The sequence below is a fragment of the Aquarana catesbeiana genome, linkage group LG09, assembly GCF_042186555.1.
Source record: "Aquarana catesbeiana isolate 2022-GZ linkage group LG09, ASM4218655v1, whole genome shotgun sequence".
Lineage (NCBI taxonomy): Eukaryota > Metazoa > Chordata > Amphibia > Anura > Ranidae > Aquarana > Aquarana catesbeiana.
This window is the reverse complement of record NC_133332.1, coordinates 212775938-212796929: the sequence shown is the minus strand read 5'-3', so window position 1 is coordinate 212796929 and position 20992 is coordinate 212775938. Positions and strand designations below refer to the sequence as shown.

General features: G+C 41.2%; 1 protein-coding gene across 3 annotated transcripts in view; it reads right to left on the bottom strand.

Annotated features, from left to right (window-relative positions):
* Nucleotides 1-20992, bottom strand: part of SARDH (sarcosine dehydrogenase) — a 217418-nt gene that overhangs the window by 20478 nt on the left and 175948 nt on the right. For all 3 annotated transcript variants that reach the window (XM_073599664.1, XM_073599665.1, XM_073599666.1), the window contains exons 18-20: nucleotides 17462-17624; nucleotides 14729-14897; nucleotides 13732-13867 (exon numbers count right to left, since the gene is read on the bottom strand). In XM_073599664.1, coding sequence (XP_073455765.1) covers nucleotides 13732-13867; nucleotides 14729-14897; nucleotides 17462-17624 — 468 coding nt within the window. The remainder of the gene's footprint in view (nucleotides 1-13731; nucleotides 13868-14728; nucleotides 14898-17461; nucleotides 17625-20992) is intronic.

Below are 20992 nucleotides of genomic sequence, written 5' to 3'. Positions count from 1 at the left end.
CCCATGGGGTCCCGACGCGCTTACAAACACATACAACATACACATATTTGGCCAATTTTTTCGACAGGATCTAATTAACCTACCAGCATGTCTTTGGAGTGTGGGAGGAAACTGGAGTACCCGGAGGAAACCCACGCAGGTACAGGGAGAACATGCAAACTCCAGGCAGATGGTGTCGTGGTCAGGATTTGAACCAGCGACCCTATTGCTGCTAGGTGAAAGTGCTATCCACTACACCACTGTGCTGCCCCTATTATGCATCATGGATTATACGTTGGGATGTTAGCTTTCCAAAATGGGGTCATTTTGTGGGTGTTTCCATTGTCCTGGTGCTCCAGGGCCTTCAAAGGTGTAATAGGTGGTTGAGAAATGAGATGTGTAATTTATGCTCCTAGAATGCCTGAAGGTGCTACTTCAATGTTGGGCCTCTGTATGTGGCCATGCTGTGTAGAAGTTTCAACATGTGGTATCGTAATATTCAGGAGGAGTAACAGAATGTATTTTGGGGTGTCATTTTTGCTATCTAAATGCTATGTGTTGGAAATATCTTATAAACGGACAACTTTGTGCGTTTTCATTTTTTTTCCACATTTTCCAAAAACTTCTGGAAAAAAATGAACCGTTCAAAAGACTCATTATGCCTCGATTATACATTGGGGTGTTAGCTTTCCAAAATGGGGTCATTTTTTGGGTGTTTCCATTGTCCTGGTGCTCCAGGGCCTTCAAAAGTATAATAGGTGGTTGAGAAATGAGATGTGTAATTTATGCTCCTAGAACACCTGATGGTGCTCCCTGCATGTTGTCTGTATGTGGCCAGGCAGTGAAAAAGTCCCACACATGTGGTATCGCTATACTCAGGAGGAGTAGCAGAATGTATTTTGGGGTGTCATTTGTGGTATGCACATGCCATGTGAGAGAAATAAGCTATTACAATGACAATTTTGTGAAAAAAAAATCTTAATTTTGCAAAGAATTGTGGGAAAAAAATGACAACTTCAAATAACTCACCATGCCTCTTACTAAATACCTTGAAATGTCTACTTTCCAAAAAGGGGTTATTTGGGGGGCATTTGTACTTTCCTGGCTTGTTAGGGTCTCAAGAAATGAGATAGGCCGCCAGTACATCAGATGTGATAATTTTTTTATCATTTGCATCATAGCTTGTAGACTCTAAAACTTTCACACAGACCAAATAATTTACACTAATTTGCGGTTATTTTTACCAGATATGTAGCAGTATAAATTGTGGCCAAAATTTATGAAGAAAAATTACTAATTTGCAAAATTTTATCACAAAAATTAAGAAAAATTTTTTTTTTTCAAAATTTTCGGTCTTTTTTCATTTATAGCGCAAAAAAATAAAAAACTCAGAGGTGATCAAATACCACCAAAAGAAAGCTCTATCTGTATGAAAAAAAGGACAACAAAAATCATTTGGGTACAGTGTTGCATGACTGAGTAATTGTCATTCAAAGTGTGAGAGCACTGAAAGCTGAAAATTGGTCTGGACAGGAGGGGGGTTTAAGTGCCCAGTAAGCAAGTGGTTAAATCATGGCAATCTCATACACTACCCTCACATAAAATACAGTTTACTTTGACAGTAATGAATACCTGTGTGTTTTGAATTACTCAGGCACCAAAAACACACACATCTTCTAGTTTATTATAAAAATATCTTCTAATCTGACAAACTCTAAAACATTTACATAATATTCCAAAAAATGTACATTTCTCACTGAGAGCAGTTTCTGTAATGTCATTATTCTTTCACGGATTTTAATGCAGCAGATAGCTTAAGTGATTGATATTCTGTAAAAAAAAAAAAAACACTCCCATATACTGTAAGTGATTGGGACCGTACTGCAGTCTTGAGCCAAAGATTTGACTTACAGTTGTGGCTCAGGTCCATAATTTATGATCAGCAATAAAAAAAAAACAAAAAAAAACAACAGGCACCAGTATACAGCAGTATGGCCTCCTGAAAGCCTGCTAACCTCTCACCGTACTCTAAAAAGCAATCCACTGCAGATTCACTGCATTTCAGGGGGCGGTATACAATGCTGTTTGTGGGAAAGGAACCAAACTGTCAGCAGATATGACAGCGAGATGGTTCAATGTAAAGAGACCCTGTCACCAACTTAAAAAATTGCAGGTAAACGCACAGAAACTCAAGTATTTATAATGCTTATATATTTTTATTTACTTATATGTTTTTGAACTTCCTAGGATAACTGACTAGTCAAATTCCTAGCACAGGCCCCTCTCGCTACTTGCACATCATAGCCTTCTCCTCTTTTGGGAGTGTCTAGTTACTGCCTGTGTTGTCCCAGCTCCTTAACACCTCCCTTTGCCTCCCTATATAGCCTTTTATGCAGTTGCTGGGAAGTAAATTACTATAGATTGTCACTTGAGTGACAGCTGGGGCTGCGGTCATCAAATCCAAGATATTGGTGCCCTGTAGCAGTCTCGGGGCTTATGGATGTCTACACAAGGGAGGCGTTTACAGGTAAATAGCATGCATAAAGCATGTTAAATGCACATTGCTTTTGAAATTAACAGTCTGGTGGCAAGGTACCTTTAGTGCAAATGATAGAAAAGAAGGACTTAGCTTGCATCCCTGAGACCCACGGGGGCCCCTTATTTTTGAGCCATAAACAAAAAAAAAATGTTTTCTATCAATGTGCCGAAGGTTACTTACAACGCTTAGCACGCATCATACGCTGCAGGGTGAATGACTTTCATTGCTCCCCTGCTTGGAGAACATGTGAAAGCAGGGCCAAACACTGCCTGAAGCAATGCAGGTCCGTGTATAGAAAAATAATAGATCGTTTGACATTTGTTTTTAAAAAAAAGAAAAGAAAAAAAAAGGACGGTGATAATTAGATTGTCAAAATCTTCTATCCTGAAACATTAAAATCATTATCTAGCCACACACACTGTGATGTATTATAGCAATGTGACCATTCTGAAAATCTCTAATAGGGCGTACACACGGTCGGACTTTGTTCGGACATTCCGACAACAAAATCCTAGGATTTTTTCCGATGGATGTTGGCTCAAACTTGTCTTGTTTACACACGGTCGCTCAAAGTTGTCGGAAAATCCGATCGTTCTAAACGTGGTGACGTAAAACACGTACGTCGGGACTATAAACGGGGCAGTGGCCAATAGCTTTCATCTCTTTATTTATTCTGAGCATGCGTGGCACTTTGTCCGTTGGATTTGTGTACACACGATCGGAATTTCCGACAACGGATTTTGTTGTCGGAAAATTTTATCTCCTGCTCTCCAACTTTGTGTGTCGGAAAATCCAATGGAAAATGTCCGATGGAGCCCACACACGGTCGGAATTTCCGACAACACGCTCCGATTGGACATTTTCCATCGGAAAATCCGACCGTGTGTACGGGGCATAAGTGTGTCCTGCAGGGACAATTTCCCCTCATTTTCTGCTGTGTCACCAGAACAAGAAATTAACAGAACCTCTCTTATGAGGACATAAGAACTTTTACGTACAGCCGAGAAGGGAAAGAACCTAAATCAAGCTTTTATTGCGGTCAGTGTCTTCACAAGGCACATTCCACTCAATTCCTATGTAGTCATCAAGACCATAGTGGGGACACAGACAGTAACAAAAAAAATCTGACCGAGGTAATAACGCCTCCATATTATATAAATAATATATGGAAAAAAGTTTTGGCGAGAGTTCCAGTCTAGTCTACGTATCATTCCCCATACAAACTAACAAAAAGAGTATACCAATATAAAATATTACATTCCAGTCAAAACAAAAGATGCCTTGACTTGCATATGGGAATTAGGAGGCGCATTCTACTTGCTAAAAGATTTAGTTTTCTTCCAGACATTGCTGATTTACATTAATCCACTATATGCCTTTCTGTCTTCAATCTGGCGATCTGGAAACCCTGTGTTATTTGCAAAAGTGAAATTCCTAAACACACATACTGCAGGTTCCTTGCTGTGTCCCACACAAAAAAACTGATGCATCAAATGGTCACGACTATATAGCTCCCAACTGTCCCTGATTTGGAGGGACTGTCCCTGATTTGGAGCAATGTCCCTCTGTCCCTCATTCCACCTCATGTGTCCCTCATTTTGGTCGGATCTATATAGTTGTATATAAAATGCACTTTTTATCTTTCAAAAAGTGTTTCCCAGTGCTAAACCTTTCATCCAATTTCTAAATTGCTGCATTTGTACATATTAAAAGCCAATATAAAGGAATAGTAGTGGTAAAAAAAAGTCCTTGTGGATTTAATGAACCTTTTTTTGGTTAATTCTCCATTAAGGGGGTGTGGCAGGGGGCGTGTTCTATGCCTACATACATTTGTTAGAAGGTGTCCCTCATTCCCATGTCAAAATGTTGGGAGGTATGCAACTAAGAACCTCTTTACAGCCACCAATCACATTAAAACCTGCCTTGCGAGTCCAGGTCTTACAGCCTCATGCACACTGGAAGTTTTTACAGCTGCTTCTAGGGGCATCTGACATTATTTATATCCTGCCTCTAAATGCCCCTCCATGTTAGCCTACATGTCCATGCACACATAGGCTTTTAGCAGCATTTAGTGTCAGGGGCTTTTAGAGGCAGAAAAAAAAACCCACTTCCAGTGCATCCAGGAGCAGCAGAGTTTGGGCAGAAAAAAACCCTTGATGCTACTAAAAGCTGCTAAACATGCCTAAATGCTAGGCACGTTCAACGCTTGAGCAATAATTAATTTCAATGGCCATAATAAAATAATTCATTTCATTGGCCAGAATAAATAACGCCCAAAAGCTTGATGCCTGTAAAAGTTTTAGACACTGTTAGAAGCGTTTGGCGCTTTTCTGCAAAAACGCTGCTGGCTTCTAGGAGAGTTAAATAAACGTCCTATGTGCATGAGGCCTACAAATTGCGTGCACAGATTCAGGAAGGAAGCCCACCCACAACACATGCAAGGAGCTATGTGAAACGTGGCTGCAGGATATTACAGAGAACTTAGATTTTATACCTGTAGGGATCTGCTGCCTTTTACTGTCTGAATTTGTAAATGCCTGTAAATATTTTATGTACTCACTTCCTGCCCCTGAGTTGTTGGCTTTGAAACCTTGGAAGGAGGAAGTGGAGAGGGAAAGTCTCAACCATATGTCCTGTTAATGTTCCAAACCAGAAGAAACTATTATACACTGCTAGGGAGTAGAGCTGCACGATTCTGGCCAAATGAGAATGACAATTTTTTTTGCTTAGAATAAAAAGATCACGATTCTCTCATGATTCTCGCGACGTAAAATCTTTCACATTATACAAAAAAAATGGGCTAACTTTACTGGTTAGATTGTTTTTTTTTTTTTAGTTCATTAAAGTAATTTTTTCCAAAAAAATTGCATTTGAAAGACCGCTGCGCAAATACAGTGTGACATAAAATATTGCAACAACCACCATTTTATTCTCTAGGGTGTCTACTAAAAAAATTTATATGTTTGGGGGTTCTAAGTAATTTTCTAGCAAAGAAAAAAGGATTCTAACTTGAAACCAACAAATGTCAGAAAAAGGTTTAGTGTTTAAGTGGTTAAACTTTTTTCACTTACACAGGAAGTCTATTCCATTGACAAATTGTTACAAATGTTTATACTTAAGTTCAATTGATAAAGAATGTTTTGTTTCTTGGCAGACTACCTGTTTTTTCTCTTCCTTTCTTTTGAGGGCTGTGGTTTCAGAAGAGCAGAGAATTCTTTGCATAGAAAGAATTGTGAAACACTTTAGTCAAGATCGCGATAACGATTCTTGACGATTAATCACGATAACGAATTTTTGATGATTAATTGTGCAGCTCTACTAGGGAGGGACTAAAATGTAAAGTGGATAGGCTGATTTTGAGTTCCAGTGTCACACCACAGTTCCTACCAGTGAAAAGGTAAATTCCAGGCTGGCTGGACAACAGTTGGAGGATGACCACTGATCTTGTCTTCAACAAAAAAGACAGATGCCCCATCATCCTCAGGGGGCCCTGCAACTGGACTTTGCTGCAAAGTTCATCTCTATTAATAATTCTATATACAGTAATACCTTGGTTTACAAGTAACGCGGTGTATGAGCGTTTTAAAAAACGAGCAACATTTTTTTTTTTTTTGTCTTGATATAAGAGCACTGTTTTTATATACGAGCAGTAGTTTTACTGTAGAAACAAACAAAAGTATTAAACTCACAATGTTAAGGAGTCTGGTGTTCATCCATGTAAAGCCGCTGTGTATATGCACAGTAAAGCTGTCTAAGACACCCAGACATACTCGTAGCTGGGTGGGGTGGGCGTAACATGCGTTCGGAGGTCCCAGAAGTGATGTCAACAGTTCCTAAGCGTCTCCGAGTTCTCCAGGAAGTGCTGGGAGCCACCATCGCCCCCGAACCTCTGACCACGAATAGTGCTGTATACTGTACACCAGCGACTTTACTGTAATATACACAGTGGCTTAACATGGATGAGCTCCAGACTCCTTAACATTGTGAGTGTAATTCTTTTTTTTTTTTACATTAAAACTGTGATTCTTTTTTTTTTAACACAGAGCTACAGTACAGTATTCCTACTACAGTACTGTACAGTATAAATATGAGCTTTTGCTCATATTTTGATCATTTTTATATGAATAAATGGTTGTGGAACAAATTATCTGAGTTTACATTATTACATTTCTTATGGGAAAATATGCTTTGATATAAGAGTGCTTTGGATTACAAGCATGCTTCTGGAACAAATTATGTTCGCAAACCAAGGTATTACTGTATCTGGGTATATGTGCAGAATTCCACCAGGACTCCTATCAGGCCCTTTGCTGAAAATATCTGTTTGTACATTGGATGTACGTACTATTTTCTTATAAAAAAACTTGTATTATTTCTATACTGGTGTGCATCTATATGCTTATGGCTATTGTTATATGTTGGTTGCAGTAATTCTTCTGCTCCCAATTACTTTGATAAGATTACTGGTTAATTTCCCAGGAAGGGAATCCCCTCTGTTCACAGAGGCACTGTCCTGGTGGAGACTCTGCCAACTGTATTATCAAACTCTTATTTCCACTTAGCAAAGGTTCTGGTTCTCTTATCTAGCTAGCTGAAAGCTATAGGAAATCCAGAATTTTACAGCTGCCACCAGAACAGGAGATGAGGGAAAATCTTTCAATAGGGACGTTTTCCACAGGCAGCTGTCTAAACCTGGCTATACATTTGTGACAGACCTAGCCGGGACAGAGGCTGTTGGAGAGGACTGAATGCAAGCCTGTTGCCTTTTGATTATGGGCCCTAGCATTTGGGGGAATGGTGCTCTCTGTGAGCTGTATGCCTGGGGACCCTGGGTTTGGTGTTACTTTGGATTCAGCTCCATGTCCCCCCAAAACACACAGGCTCTGGGAACCCTTTATATGCCATATTAGAATGATAAGACTGAATTATACTGTTGGGACACATCCTGTGAGGAGATGCTGGTGTCATCAACTCCAACTACCTGTGTTTATGTTAATTGAATGAGCTGATCACATTGTCCTCTATACAATGTAGGAGACGGGACGACTCCTATTGGAGCTGCTGCTATTGTGAGAAGGTGTCCTGTGATAATTAACTCAGTCTGGGCAAAAGGTCATGTCTCAATCACCTAGGCCGTATAAAGGATTAGTTAATTAGCTCATGTTAATTAGGTTAATTAGGTTACGTTTGTATTGTTAGAGTAATATTTTCTCCTGTATATAAGACTGTATTCTGGTTCTGAATAAAGTGAGTTCATGTTAGCAACAAGCAAGTGTCGCCTTGTTTTGTGCTCAGAGAGGTTGGAATATCCGATATCTGTATACAGACTGGGAGGAAGTGGTATATGACGGAAGCACTCAAGCGGAGTGTGGGACGTTCCGTGACATTGGTGGCAAGCAGCGGGAAAGCTTCCTGCAGTCTGGGACATCCAAACTTCCATCTGGATCCAAGGTCCAGATAGCAGGAGAGGAGAGGTACAGATACCAGCCGCCATGGATGAGGAATTCAGAAGGAGGTTGCGAGAGATGCAGATACAGCACAGAGGACCAGTATCGGAGCAGGTCCTGCTGGGATGGTGTGATACTATTCGCTGCAAACTCTGGAAGGAAGCGCTAGCCCGTGAGCAGCGACACCAGGGAAAAGTTCTCCCCTCCATCGAGGAAAGGTACTGGTCGCAGTACGGACTGCGGGTGCGGTTTTTGGGAGAAAAACCACACAAGAAGCAGACAGCTGAATTAAGCAGGCTGGTCTGGGCAGAGATAAAGCTGGATGAGAGCTACAGAGCCTTCCGGTGGCATGTATCCCAAGCATGTCCCTGGATAGCGGATGACAGCCCAACGGAAGGCTTAAGCTACGGCAGCTTGGGACTGTTGTATGTGAAGCTGACAGGGGACTCTAACTTTGGGAGTGATTTGAAGTGGCGGGTGGACGAAATCATGGATTTCAAAGAAGGGCTACTGAACATTTCGGAAGTGCACTGAGCACAGGAAGATTTGGAGTTTCTGGCCGTTCAGGAATGGGAGCTAGAGATCGCCTACAGACAGCTGCTAGACATTGCTCAGTGCCAGGGCTGGGCTCCCTTTGCCTGGGACTATCAGGAAATACCAGCTGACAACCCTGAAATCCTGGCTGAAGAGTCGGCAATGTGGCAGAGCAATAGTGTGCTTTGCCAACCTGCCCCCGAAGCTATGGAAGCGGAGGTCTTATGGCGGATGCAGCAAGTGCTGACTGACCTTGATGATCCTGTTTCTGCATGGGATGATCTTGGATGGAGGAATGTGCCTGTCCAGCAGCATCCCAGAGAATCTGCAGTGGAAAATCTGGAGATTGCCATCCCCAAACCTGAAGTGCTGACAACAGGGCAGAGCTCTGCTAACCTCTGCCCAGCACTGATAGCATCTTCTGGATTCCATGGACAGGAGATGGTGAACCTCCATTCCCAGACACCAGTTGCAGAGACAGGGGATTTGATAGACTTTTCTGCTGAGGAAGAACCATCGGGTGAGCCCCCAGCAGAAGAGTTGGGATTAGGGCCAAACTTCATTGCGCTCTGCTCAGCACTGATGGAATCTTCTGAGTTCCACGGACAGGAGATGGAACCTGAAGTGCTGACAACAGGGCAGAGCTCTGCTAACCTCTGCCCAGCACTGATAGCATCTTCTGGATTCCATGGACAGGAGATGGTGAACCTCTATCCCCAGATATCAGTTGCAGAGACATGGGATTTGATAGACTTTTCTGCTGAGGAAGAACAACCTGATGAGCCTCCAGCAGAAGAGCTGCTATCAGGGCCAAAGTTCACTGTGCTCTGCCCAGCACCAACAGTGGCTTCGGCCTTCTTGAGAGAAGAGGTAGTCGGCCTTTCTCCCACAACACTGACAGGGACATGTGATTTTCTGCCAGCAGCATCTATGGAGTTACAACAAACTTCTCCAGCTGAAGATCTGGTAACTGAACAGAGGGTCCAAGACCTTTGTCCCACACTTTTAGCAATTCCAGAGACTGAGGATTTGATAGACGTTTCTGTAGAGGAGGAACCACCTAGCAAATCCCCAGCAGAAGTGCTGGCAACCAGACAGAGGGTCCAAGACCTCTGCCCCACACCTGCAGCAATTGTGGAGGCCCAAGTTGAGGAGGTGGCAGTCTATCGCGATCTGCAGATCAGGATCCAAGGAGAGAATGCAGTCATCACCTCACAACTGCAGCTTGATCTGGTGTCAGTGGGTGGGGCTTCAGTTCCCACCTGTATACCCCAGGGATGCTGGGCAGTCGGCCCAGATCCCCAACAGCAGGATGGAGTGAGCTCAGTCCCCCTGTCTTCTCTCCAGTGGCAGAAAGGACTCCAGGGAGAAGGGCCAATCCAAGCCTCTCCCCAGCGGCAGATATGTTCTCTGAGAGAGGTAGAGGTTGGCTGGGTGAGTAATACTCTGTTTGGAATAATTTATTTGGGGTACTGTGTGGGTACAGGCAATAGAGGACTGGAACTACTGACTAACTTCGGAGTCAACCCATCTGGGGTCTCCTCCTGTGTTAGTCTCCTGCCGAAAGGGGAGAAATGTGACAGACCTAGCCAGGACAGAGGCTGTTGGAGAGGACTGAATTCAAGCCTGTTGCCTTTTGATTATGGGCCCTAGCATTTGGGGGAATGGTGCTCTCTGTGAGCTGTATGCCTGGGGACCCTGGGGTTGTTGTTACTTTGGATTCAGCTCCATGTCCCCCCAAAACACACAGACTCTGGGAACCCTTTATATGCCATATTAGAATGATAAGACTGAATTATACTGTTGGGACACATCCTGTGAGGAGATGCTGGTGTCATCAACTCCAACTACCTGTGTTTATGTTAATTGAATGAGCTGATCACATTGTCCTCTATACAATGTAGGAGACGGGACGACTCCTATTGGAGCTGCTGCTATTGTGAGAAGGTGTCCTGTGATAACTCAGTCTGGGCAAAAGGCCACGTCTCAATCACCTAGGCTGTATAAAGGATTAGTTAATTAGCTCATGTTAATTAGGTTAATTAGGTTACGTTTGTATTGTTAGAGTAATATTTTCTCCTGTATATAAGACTGTATTCTGGTTCTGAATAAAGTGAGTTCATGTTAGCAACAAGCAAGTGTCGCCTTGTTTTGTGCTCAGAGAGGTTGGAATATCTGATATCTGTATACAGACTGGGAGGAAGTGGTATATGACGGAAGCACTCAAGCGGAGTGTAGGACGTTCCGTGACAACATTCATTGAAATTTGTCTGCTATGTATGGCCAGCTTAAGAGACCTTGGCTTTGAAAATATTTTTTTCACTTTCTGTTGTATTTCTGGGACATGGAGTGATTAGAAATCTTTTGAATGGGACATGAGGGAAAAAAATAGCGGTTTTAACCCTTTCTAACTTAATCTAAAACTAAATTACAAATTTTAACTTTAGATACTAAGTAAGGAAAATAGAGCAAACTTTCAGTCTTTACCACAACTGTAGTATTTCCTGGCTAGCATTAGCAATTTGCTAATTGCTGTTAGTTACCTAGAATTGAAGATAGACACACAAATCTCCCAACCAGCTTGGCAAATCATTTAATCAAATATGGCGATGATGATGTTTGCACACACACATATACAGAGTCTAATGTCATCATCCAGTTCAATCTCATAGACCTCTGTATCTCTATAGACAGAAAGGGCATAATTATAGCCATTGCAAACCATGTGACTGCTATGAAATGTCCAGCTACGCAGTGATTTATGCAGGAAGCAATAGCATTTTGCAATTAAGGAATACAAAATTATGAAAATGATTGTATTTGTCATTTGGGAACCTCTATAAAATGATTATTAAAATGAATAAATCTGTGTTACTGAAGGAATTGTCTTTGAGAATGAGATTAGAGAGGGAGGGGCACATAGAAAGTTATGCTCTGGGGCCCAACAATGTGAATTTATGACCCTTGGGAACAAGGTTCTCTTTTCTGTACCATTCCTGGGTCCAGCCCATGTACTGCGTCAGAAACTCTGCAGTTAAAGTAATTTGGTGCCGGCCAATTGAGGTGCTTTAATATAAATAGACTTCAGCCGACGTCACTTATTCCAAGTTTAGAGACAAAAACGGAGCTTAATGTGCATTTAGAGGCACTGTAATTTACCAAATTGGCTTAATGGGTCCTGTTCTATACATATCGCCTACAGCAGGAATTAACCCTCAAGGTTCCTGACGATGTATGATGAAATAGGTGGCAGTTTTAGAAAGCAGGCTAAAATAAAGCAAATCTGACCTATGTGATGAAACAATTTTGCAGAAATGTATAAGCGATTTAGGAATCAATAACTTTTTTTCATGCTGGTAGTGTTAAAAATATGTATCTGGCACCCTCAAAAAGTATGTAGTCCTCTTCAACTCTATATCATGCTGAATGACAGTTCAACTCATGCAGGAGCAGAACTGGCTACAACCATGAGTTAAATTTCAAAGTGAACTACATGAATCATACATGAGAAAAGACGGTCCTTGCTTGCACTTTAAAATCTTCAAAATGTATTGATTCTCCATAAAAGACACAGACAGCAGATGTAAACGCGTTTCAGCCTTGCAGGCGTAGCACCCTACTTCTGCTCTGTTATATGGACCATGCAGTTGGAGGCACGAGGGAAATCATAAAAAGACAAGTGTGCCACCCTGGTATGACATAATGTTAGGGGGCATGGCTAAACACATGACCAAAACAATAATCCTCACATTTTGAAGCATTTCACAGATAGGCTGGTACACTTTGATGGAGGTTCAGTTACTCGGAAAAAATTGATAAGTCATTGAAATAAAACAAGCTTTTAATGAACTATAGTTTCTAAATGACTAAATTACATGTCGTGTGCTGGAGAGCCCTTTTTTTGAAGTATTTAAATCAAGAAAATGACATAATTACCACATTTTAAATTAGCAATTAACTGAAAGTGCTTATTTTGTGATTTTCTATCCAAAGCGATTTCTCACTCTGTGAAAGGATTTAAAAATGGAAAGAAGAAGTGTCCATTACACAAAAAATCCCTAGTATGAAAGGTTGGCAATAGATGGAAGGATATGTTCCCATGAAGATCAGATTGACATCTGCCTATGCTTTATTGTGCCATCTTGTGATTTGCCTACCACACTTGGTTCACATGTTCCCTCTCTCTTGCCATTGAGAAGATGTGAAGATATGAATTAGACCATTCACACAGATAATTTCATGCAAGCAGAAAAATCTATGCAAGCAGTAATGAACACTTCCAATTGTTGCCGTAAAACATCATGAGAGTGATAGTGGGCACTACATTGAGAGTAGAAATGAGCCATTTATGGATGATCATTTTATATGATATATGCTGGTAGGTTAATTGGTTCTTGTCAAAATTGGCCTAAGTATTTGTATGTATGCATGTGAAGACTGTAAGCTCCTTGCGGACAGGGACTAATGTGAATGTACCTTATGTTGAGCTCTGCGAAAATTAATTGCAGACTTTCTAATGTCTCTGCTTCTTTAAAAACTGACATTTTTCAATGTAATGTGAGTTCTTGGTTTTTTTTTAATGCATTTGTTTGGCATGGTAACATACAGTATACACCCAAAGAGCATCCGACAAGGATTTAGAATAGTCTGCATTTCTGGAAAATGTTGAATTTTAAATATGAACGAAATAATATGTTTCATCCATTTGTTGTCAACTAGGAACAGGAAAAGAGGCTAGAGGGGAGAAAAGTTCAGTATCCCTCTTTAGTTCAGCTCCAGATCTGTCATAGGTGTGACCCTCAACAATTCAAAAGAAAAACCTGACAAGCTGATCCATTTATAACCAGTATATGGTCCACCTGGGAAATCTCAACAATGTTAAATACAATGCAATCCACTTTTAACTGAACTGCCAATTTAAAGTCTACTCCCAGCTAACAGATCCAGTTCAATTCACTAAAGTGTAACAATTGTTATTTGATATAATGATATTTTTTTTCAACATATGTTTTATTGTTAGATCTCATTGCTCAAAAAAAAAAAATGGTTGTCATGACAAATAATGATTATTAAAGCTTAGTGAATTAAGCCTGTTGAATATTCTGAAACTACTGGCATCATTTGTCAACAGTTTCCATACTAAAAATCTCAATGCTTATTGGCTGTTTCCAGCAATTGTGCATTTTCAAGTTTCTTGCAGCATTCTAGGTAAAATTGTCATGTGGTACTTACCGGCCCCCCCTCAGGGTTCCTGATGTAGCCATAAGCAATAGTTTTATCAATGGCAAAACCAAAGTCAGCCCTCCGAATGTGTCCTACTGCAATGCCATCCCTCCATATTGCTTCCAGACCAAACAGTGGGACTTTCCTGCACAGAAAAATGATCGTAGTACTGATTATTCAAATAACTTCATTAAGCTCTACTGTATGTCACATAGCATAATACCATTATAACTGTATAAAAATGAACTACAACAGACTCAGTAATATAAATTCTAATTTTACTGGTTTACATGTATCTTTTTCATCCAGGTGCATGAGCATAACTTTTATTTATTTAATATATATATATATATATATATATATATATATATATATATATATATATATATATATATATATATATATATATATATATATATGTATGACATAATAAAACAACTGAACCATAAAAAGAAAAAAACCTCATCTCCCAGGATGCTAAAAAATAGGCAGCACCTTTCTTGCATGAAATGTATTATCACTCAACATGTTGTACTAATTTGTTGAGCAGAGACCCATAGTTTGTACTATTAAAGGTGCCGGCTCTAGAGCAGTCATCCTCGTCATGAAGTCTGAGTGACTGAGTTACTGACCTGGAACAAGCATGTACCAACACCCAATACACAGCTGCTCTAGATGATGTTTTTCTATTTTTCTTTTACAAGGAAGTTTAAGGGATGCACCTAAGTGAAAAATTACATTTCACCTTTGAGTCATCACCTCCTAGCTTCTCATGACAAAGTCTCTGCACTTGAGTTCCCACTTCCTCTCCTGTGCAGCACCTGGCCTCACTCCCCATGTGGTCTCACTCCCCATGTCAGACTTTTCATTCATCTTACACTACGCAGAATTCAGTTGGAAAAGTAAGATGAAAAAATGAAAGCTAAAGAAGTCATAAAAAGCTGAGAAGAAATATGACCTTTAATCTTGGATTTTTTTTTTGGATTGGTCAAAATTAATTACTCACTCATTAATAGTGAAGCCCACCAGACGCTTGGTCACGCCTTTAGCTTTTTGTTCCTCCAAAACATCTCGTCCTAAGAATGGGGTGCTGGATTTCAGCTTGCAGGTGAAGCCAAGCCCCGCTTCCAGGGGTGTGTCATCCGGGCGCAAGTCCGCATGCCAGTGACGGTAGCCTAAAATATGACATTAGTACTACCTATAGAGTATTATTTTTTTAAATGATATATTGAATAAATTATTATATGTATTTATAATATGTTTTGATTGTATTGCTATTTGTATGATATACTAAAATGCAAATATATAAAAAATGTGTGTTATAGATTTATTATGCATATGCTATTTTCTCTATCGGTTCCCCTTTATCGCAATTCTGCTGTGCCATTCTGGCCCTAGCCAATCATTCAGAATGGGTATGGAATAGAATTTTGAAAACAGAATCACCACCAGTTGTGCACACTTCACCTTCCAGCTGCCTCCAAAGAGGAACGTGACATAAAGGAAAAATTAAGATTTATTTTTTTATGTCTGACCCCTCCCACATGACAGGCAGAATGATGAAAGCAGATTTCTGATTGGCTGCTCCGGATTACCTAGTTTAAAGTGTATGTGTAGCCAAAACTTTTCTTCACAATTTATTTTTTTGCTGTATGTGTCCCATTGGGGGAATTTCTTTTCATTTTTTGTCCCAGAGAAGCAACGGGAAGTTAGAGGAAATATCCCAAAGTGAGGGAAAATCCTCACTTCGACAGTTGTCACCAGAACAGGTCTCTCCATTGGAAGATTTTCCCTCACCTTGTTTCCAGGGCCAACTATAACATTTTGGACTTTCATTCACTCGTGACGACAATGGTCACCAGTACAAATAGAGGGGTGAATCTACCCAATGGGGAAAAATAAAACTTGAGACTTTAACCCTTCTCTTCTCTGTTCAAAACTATTTAAAAAATGGTTTGCCTATAGATACACTAAGTAATAGGTCTGATATTTCGGCAAGACATGGAATCAACCTTCAAAAATTCCCATTGAAGGTCTGTTTAAGATAAAGTAACCAGCTTTAGTATTCAGAAATCAAGATCATGTTTGTTCTAATTTAAAGGTGGCAGAAGGGAATATTGCAGAAATTAGCAGCGTCAATTTCAACGAACATCGTTTATGATTTCCCACGCTGAAAGCGGCGCTTGTTAATTCACATCTGCCTCTAATAGGAGGTGTCACCAAGCTCCCCGGCACATACCAGAAGTCACTGCTATCGCATTAGACGGAGACTCTGCAGAGGGAATCTCATTAAATCAGAACGTCTGTTCAACGATGAACAAATGTATCCCGTGTGATCTGACGTTTAGACCAAAGCAGTTTTCCTTTGAGGAATGGTATGGATTCCTCCAGTTAACATGTCAAAGTGAAGAAAGAAAAATGTTCTGACAAAGAGGATTGCTGTAAGATGAGCGAATTTGTCTCAATTTACAAAATTCAATATCTTTTCATGACTAATGAAAAGTCAAACTTCAATTCACTTAGAAAGATTCATAACTGAGTAAATTCGGAGCTCTGCTCCAAATTCCAGTATTTGTGTTAAAGTTGTCATTTTATATAATATTTTGTATAGCACCTGCTTAGTGTCACTTATTTCATAGGATGTAAGTAATTCTCAGTGTTTAATATCAGTATGTATGGATGCTGCACAGTACAATTTATCTTATAATATATGCTGGATGTAATCCTCAGTATTTGTACCTATTCTGTGTGTATGGATGTTGCACAGTGCTACTTCTCTTGTCCTATATGCTGGGTGTAATCCTTAGGGTCAGTTATTATTGTCTATGTATGGGCACCCCCAGGGCCGGGACAAGGGGTGGGCAGGAGGGACGGCTGCCCTAGGCACTGTGGTTTATGTGAGGTGGAGGACGCAACAAGGAGAAGGGGGGGGATGTGTGTTGGAAGGGGGAATTTGGAATGCGGCAGGGGGTAAGTATTGTTCTAGGAGGGAAAATTTGGGGGGGGGGGCACTAAGGGTGGTGATATAGGGGGGTTTGTGTTGGGAGGGGGAAGAGGATTTTTGCTAGAAGGGGGGATTTGGGGGTAATTTGTGCTGGTAGGGAGAGATTTGAAGTCGGGGGTAGAAGATGTGTATAAGGAGGGGAAATTTTAGGGGTAGATGATTTGTGCTAAGAGGGGTGAATTTTTTTGGGGGGGGTGGGGGGGCGGATTTGTACTGGGAGGAGGGGGAATTTATGCTTAGGGGGTAAGCATGCAAATTAGTGTCCAGTGTTTTTGTGAGGGGAATTTTGTTGACACATAATGCTCATACATCCTAAGGGGGGCGCAATTTGGCATGCTCCCCCTGGGCTCTAGTCCCAGCACTGGGCACCCCACATTACCACTTCTCTTGTTCTGTACACTGGGTGTAATTCTGAGTTTTTTCTTTTTTTTATTCTGTATGTATGGATACTGCACAGTACTACCTCCCTTTTTGTGTATGCTGGATATAATGTGCAGTGTGTGCATTTGCTTGATATGTAGGAATGCTGCATAGCAGCAGTTCTATTATTCTGTAAACTGGGTGTAATTCCCAGTATGTGCTCTTATTCTATATGCATGGATTCTGTATGGTAGCATTTGCCTTGTTCCGTATGCTGGATGTAACCAATGTATTAAGACAGCACATACTGTATGTACACAAGCCAAGGTATAAGGTCATATTAGTGCATTTTTTTCCTTCCAAGTAGGATATTACCTTTCTCAATGCTGAGGGAATCGATGGCTCTGTATCCAGCATTGGCAGTGCCATGCTTTGCACCGGCAGCCATGACTGCCTGGTACACAGGTACACAGGCTTCTCTAGGCATATGCAGCTCCCAACCCATCTCTCCCACAAAGGACAGGCGGATGGCACGAACCTGGGATAACACAAAAAAAGAATTTGTTTGGGACTGTTGATTCAAAATGTTCTTCAAGTGCTTTGAAATTTAAATTACTGAATATTGTGCTCCTGCATTTAGCAGACTGGAACAACCAGTAGCCAATCAGATCATCAGAACACTCACATTTTTAACCATTGTAGTACCTAATCTAGTAATTGATACTGACTGCAGTAATATATGGTTTGTGCAAAAATTGCAGACTATTGTAGTGCAGTGGTGTATCTAGTGTATCTGATCTGGGGTGGATTTTTTTTTCTTCGCTATATGTCAAGTTATTTTCATTAATAATCATAAAAACAAACAAGCACCAATAATGGCAAGAAAAGAAACAGAGACAGTGAAAACGTCCTTTGTCTAAATGTTGAATACACAATATACAGTAAAAAAAAAAGTTCAAATGGCTCAAGATAAAACAAATGGCATACTCTCTACACCATTCCCTATAGCAGGGGTGTCAAACTCAATTTCATAGTGTTCCGCATCAGCATTATGATTGTCCTCAAAAGGGCCGGTTGTATCTGTAAGATTAGATGTCCAGCGTATCCCCTCCCCTTACATTAGATGTCAAGAGCCACCCCACCATTAGAAGTTGAGTCCCCTACTCTCCCTAACATCACAGTGCACTCTGTTTCCTTATGCTGCTGCTGGGAAGAAGCTGGTTGCATTGCTTGAAAGCAGAAAGTAGGGGTCTGAAGGAGGACCAGAGAAGGGCTGGAGCTCTCCTGTAGCTGCAGGAGAGGTGCGAGGGCCACATGAAATGGCCTGGAGGGCCCGATTCAGCCCGCGGGCCTTGTGTTTGACATCTGTGTCCTATAGGGAATGGGACGAGACAAGGATGTCCCTTGTCCTCTCTTCTGTTTGCTATCTCACTAGAACCGTTCCTTAACACAATCAGGTTTAACCCAGACATAAAAGGAATCTCAGTAGGAGACTCCCAATGTAAAATATCTGCATACGCAGATGACCTCCTAGTCTCCCTGAGAAACCCTATGATTTCCTTACCCAACCTGCTCAAAGAATTTCATAGATACGGTGCAATCTCACATTTGAAAATTAACTTCACCAAAACGGAGGCGTAGCGGCTCCTTGCCAAACCCTACTCTCTTTGCAAACTAGATTTTGATTCAAATGGACAAACACAGCCTTAAAATACCTTGGAACACATATCCCATCTGACTCATCACGCACTTACGAACTTAATTTCCCCCCTTTGCTTTCCAAGACACGTAGTCTTCTAGATAAGTGGCACACGGGACACTACTCCTGGTTTGGCAGATGTAATCTCATAAAAATGAGCATCTTACCCAAATTCCTCTACCTCATCCAGGCCTTCCCCATACAGATTCCATTTTCCTTTTTTAAGCAGGTTCATGCCCTCTTTACCCATTTTGTCTGGGCCCACAAGAAACCTCGGCTCAGTAGAACACAAATGACGCTCCCCAGACAATACGGAGGTCTGGCCCTACCATATATCAGAAAATACTATTTAGCCACCCACCTAGGCTGCATACTAGATTGGAGACGCAATGCGCAAACCAAACTTTGGGTACAACTTGAGCAATCCCAAACCCACATACCTTTGAAGAGTACACTGTGGTGTTACAACAGTTTACCCTCTGAGCTGAAATCACGCCCGTTAATAGACACCACGCTGAGACACAGCTCCCGAACTGCCTTTCACTCATCCCTTACAACCAGAAACTCACCTCTATTCCCGATACTTGGACACCCAAGCTTTTCACCTGGTTTACACCCATCAGAGTACTCTACATTGAGAGACTCCGGTTGTGACCATGCCGCCAAATTTGTTTCTAGAGGGAAATGGCTTTCAATTCTAGACCTCACCGAAGCGGCGGGACCCTTCCAACTTCCCTTCTGGAAGGCGGCGCAAATTCACCATTTTCTCCATTCTACCCCCAATCCCCAGGACTTCTCCCAACAACATACCCCTTTTGGAAACAACAATCCCCACAAACCGCTACTCTTTGGCTGAGGAAAGTAGAAGAAATAAAAAAGATCGAGGACTTAATCCTTACAGCGCAACACAGAGGTGAGACTTTCACGGAAACATGGAATATATGGAACATCTTCATTTTTTCTAATGAAGGGCAACGCCTCCTGGGGCCATAGACTCCCCTTAACATCAAGTTACTGACTACTCTGTCTGCCACCGCCATGTCTTCTGCCTGACCCTTCTTTCACACCTCCCCCCCCTTTTTCCCCCCTTGCTGAGCTCCCTTCCCTTACCCCGATGCAACCCAGACACCTTCAGTGTTTGGGTGAATAGAAAAGGTGAAAAAGAACTAAGGGGGAGCATTTCATCTCTTGACGTTCACTTGGAATTGAATAATCGTTAACAAACATCAATTAAGCGAAGAGTGTCTGCTCTGTTGTTGTTTACTGTCTTGCAACTGAAAATGTAGCCTTTTGGAAATCATCTCGCGCACTGTATATGATCTTTATAATCACAGAAATGTTCACGTCTCAGTTGTACAGTTGGGGCTTCGCCCCTTTTTTGGGTGTTTAATAAAATTTTATATTTGAAAAGAAAAATTAAGTTCAAATGTATGATAGTCGCAAATGTAGTGCACCTTGGCAAAATGTGGGGATAATAGCGCAGTGCTTTGATATTGACTGTCTTGGGAATAATTTATAATAGTAATATTGTCCTCTAAACAAACAGCCCTGACTTTCCAATGTGCAGGCAAATAAAAAGGCAATCCTGGCAATACATGTGGGCAACAAATTGGCAATTGTGATTGTACATGGGCAACTATGGAGCAATCATGACATTATGCATGCAACAAAGGGGCAATTGTGACAATATGTGCAACAATTAACTAATCATGACAGTACATGTTTAACAAATGGACAGGTAAAATAACACGCAGGTAATGATAATAAGACAACGGTGACAATATCTTGAGTCCAATCAGTAGGAAGAAACCATATCAGTAAAATAATGTCCCTTACATTGGTGGTCAGTGGAAAGAATTTTCCTGACATCAGTCGCCAGTAGGAAAAATGGCCATTACATTCGAAGAGGTAGAATCCCCTTTATATTGGTAGGGAGTAAGAACAATGTTGCATTCTTTCCATTGGCTACCAACACGAGGGGCAAATTTTCTCTTTTCTTTTTTTTTGGAAAATCTTTTTATTTATTTCAGAAAGAATAGTGGGGGGCACAGTGGTGTAGTGGGTAGCACTTTCGCCTAGCAGTAAGAAGGGTCGCTGGTTCGAATCCCAACCACGACACTACCTGCCTGGAGTTTGCATGTTCTCCCTGTGCCTGTGTGGGTTTCCTCCGGGTACTCTGGTTTCCTCCCACCCTCCAAAGACATGCT